Here is a 3066-nt window from a genome sequence, read left to right on the forward strand (position 1 = left end):
TTCACAGAGTAAAACACTTATATCCCACTTGAAAAACGTTTTTATCTGAAGAACGTTTCCTTAGTGAAATCTCTAACGATGCGACGAAATGACAACTGAAACCGATACACGATTGAACTTATATTTTTGATATTTTTATTTCATGGCCTACTGGCGCATAGTTCAATTTAACAGAAAGCCAATAGTTCAACGGACATGTACATGTAACTTTTATATGAGTTTTCATTTTTGTAATGCTTAAAACTGAAGAAAAACATCAAGGTGTACGGATTTCGATACTGTACGGGCTTCGATCCAGCACGGTATTCGGATTGGAATATTTTAAAAAATTCTAGATAAATGAGACAGACCTCGCGAACTAAGCAAATGATTAGTTGTATTAGTTTACAACACAACTAACACGGAACTGCCATGCATCTTCAAAAACCGAGAAAAATATGAACAATATGTTCCCCGTCGTCAATCATTATAAATTCAACTAAATTTTGTATGATTTCAAACATTAATTGTTTTCTTAAGAAATTATGCTCGCAGTTTTATTGAATCTTCACGACACAGATACAAAAATAAAAGCTTTTTTGATCCCGGCCGTATGAACAAAAAAGTTTGTCCTGCTTGTCTCGTCGTATTTGCAGCGGCGAATAAAGCCAACGCTTTAAGGCCGTGAACATACTAGCGCCGTAGGCTAATGTACAGCCCTAAGTAAAGCCTTGCCGCAGGTTAATGTACAGCTAACCCACGGCAAGGCGAACCGTCTCCGCTGTGCAAGACGCGCCAGTATATTTTCGGCCTAACTCATACGGCCTATTGTCTCATAGCACCAGCAAATGTACGAACAAGCTCAGAAATTCTGGTAAGCTTCAGTGAACGATTCGATGCGAATGCTATTTTGTCTTCGTCCCGATTTTATTTGCCATGATAAATCTATCAATGCCACGGTGAACCGATACAAATGTTTACTGAGTTGCATCGATGTGATTTTGAACCGTATCCAATCGGCAAATAATGAGAAACGGCAGGAAAAGGGAAAGACACGAATCGATCGTTTCAGTTCATCCGAACACATGTACGCGCCCGATGAAGTATGCGTTCGTGTTACATTGGCATTAGTCCACAGCGAACGGTTCACGAAGCGAATGAAGATTCAATGCAGGAATCAGGAGCCCTGGTCGAGACCAATTAGTATTGATGGTCGTGCTACCGTATAGCTTTCAATGGGTAAGTCTTTCAGATGATCGTATTGTTTTTTCATAGCATCCATGTCTAGAGATTGAATTGGTAGCTGGAGGTTGTCAATTGTTCTTACGCCCTTCAGGATAAATGGTTTCTTTGAAGGTCCGACGAGTGTAACTTGTACCTGCCTGCTGTTCGATTGCTTGGTGACGTTTTGCGTCCAGGTGAGTTTGAGAGGATTCGAGCGTCCCTCTAGGTCGAGTTCATAAGCAATTTGTTCCTCGATCAAAGTTAGTGATGAGCCGGCGTCTAAGAAAGCAAACGTATTTACTTCCTTTCCCTTGTTTCTAAGTGTTATGGGAATAATTTGGAAATAAATATTATTTCTGAATGTTTGATGGTGATTTGTAGTTCCAGAGTTAGAAGATGAAGCGTTTTCTGTGGTTACGAGCTTTTCTACGATTTCTTCTTTCGCGTCGTCATCATTTTGTTGGCCTTGTCTACGTTTTTCTTATTTCTCGGATATATCCATCTACTATGTTTTTCCTGGCATTTATCGATGTCACATGTTCTAGCACGTTCGCAATATTTCATTAGATGGTTTGCTCCTAGACACCCAAAGCAAAGTCGTTTTTGTGTAACAATTTTTCTCCTTGCTTCCGTGTTCATTTTTTTGAATGTATCACATATGTGGTCCTTTTCGCAAAATGGACATTTGTTGTAGAACTTTTTCCGGTTATCTTGGTGAATGTTTACTCTTGACTTCCTTTCCTTTATCCATTCATTCAGTATTTTTAAATCTGGGCAATGAATGTTTTCTTTGCTCAATTCTTCAGCCCACTTTATTTGAATATTATAGGGCAAATTCTTTACTATAGTATCGACCAAACGAGGGTCGTTCAGATATTAAGCACAATTGATTACATTTATTGTACTCACGAGATTATCCAGTGCATCTGCTATTTCTAATAATGCACTTTTATTCTCTTTACGAATTTTTATTATTTCGTGGAGAAGTTCGTTATAAATCGCCTCTGGTCGACTGTATGTTTCTTCTAGTCTTTCGATTATTTTCTTGACATTCTCCGGGTCGATCAGAAGTTGACTCACAGTTTTTGCGGCATTTCCACGCAGAACCTTCTGCAGCCGGTTTAAGTTTTCAAGATTAGTAAAAGCTCCTGCTTTTGTGGTTTCTTCGTATGTTTTCTTAAATTTTGGCCAATCTTTTGGCGCGCCATCAAACCTAGGCAAGTCAGCCAGAGCTTGCCTTTTCAGGTAGATTGTCCAATCTTCGTTTTGATTGGGTTGGGCCAGACTGATATCTGGAGTTGGTTCGGGTTTAACTTGGAGCTGCTTAACGAGAGCCTCCATAGTTTTCTGATAAATACGCAATATTTCTTCCGTTGTTGTCGTTCTTTCCGACGATGGTGTTCGTTTGCCTTTGGCTTGGGCTTCCAATTTCTTAAGTTTTTCTTCCATCTTTTGCTGATTTTCTGCAATCTCGTAGCATTTTTGGCATGTCCAGTAGTCCTCACTTCTCGGCGGGTCCTTCAGTCCCACAGATGCCAAGTGGAACCAACGGTCACATTCGCAGCATTCCACAAGTACACCTTCCTCGTCGGACTCGGTGCACATCCGACAGTGCCCATTCGGGTTCTCCACAAACTTAACCATTTTGTTTACGTTAGGTTTTTATTTCAAGTGTCCGTCACACTACCGATACCGCGCACGATCGAGTTAATAGAGTTTGAGTTCACTTGCTCCTCTCTGGAGCCACCATATGTTATTCGCGTTACGCGGCCTCCCCGGGCGAAGGTACGGGTTAACAAGGCTTTGTCACCGAACGACAGTTAAATACGCGAGCGGAACCGATAATCAAGGCGGACCAAGACT

At 40.8% G+C, this 3066-nt stretch overlaps 1 protein-coding gene across 1 annotated transcript; it reads right to left on the bottom strand.

Moving 5' to 3' along the window:
- Positions 1-2079: 2079 nt before the first annotated feature.
- On the bottom strand, positions 2080-2847 carry LOC129728951 (uncharacterized). The gene has a single exon (XM_055687429.1). It carries the CDS (start codon positions 2845-2847, stop codon positions 2080-2082), a length of 768 nt encoding a protein of 255 aa, XP_055543404.1.
- Between the last annotated feature and the right edge of the window lie 219 nt (positions 2848-3066).

Source organism: Wyeomyia smithii, chromosome 3 (assembly GCF_029784165.1).
Source record: "Wyeomyia smithii strain HCP4-BCI-WySm-NY-G18 chromosome 3, ASM2978416v1, whole genome shotgun sequence".
In the NCBI taxonomy this organism is placed as follows: domain Eukaryota; kingdom Metazoa; phylum Arthropoda; class Insecta; order Diptera; family Culicidae; genus Wyeomyia; species Wyeomyia smithii.

Coding starts and splice junctions, on each gene's coding strand:
- LOC129728951 (XM_055687429.1), bottom strand. CDS start 2,847: ATGGTTAAGTTTGTGGAGAACCCGAATGGGCACTGTCGGATGTGCACC.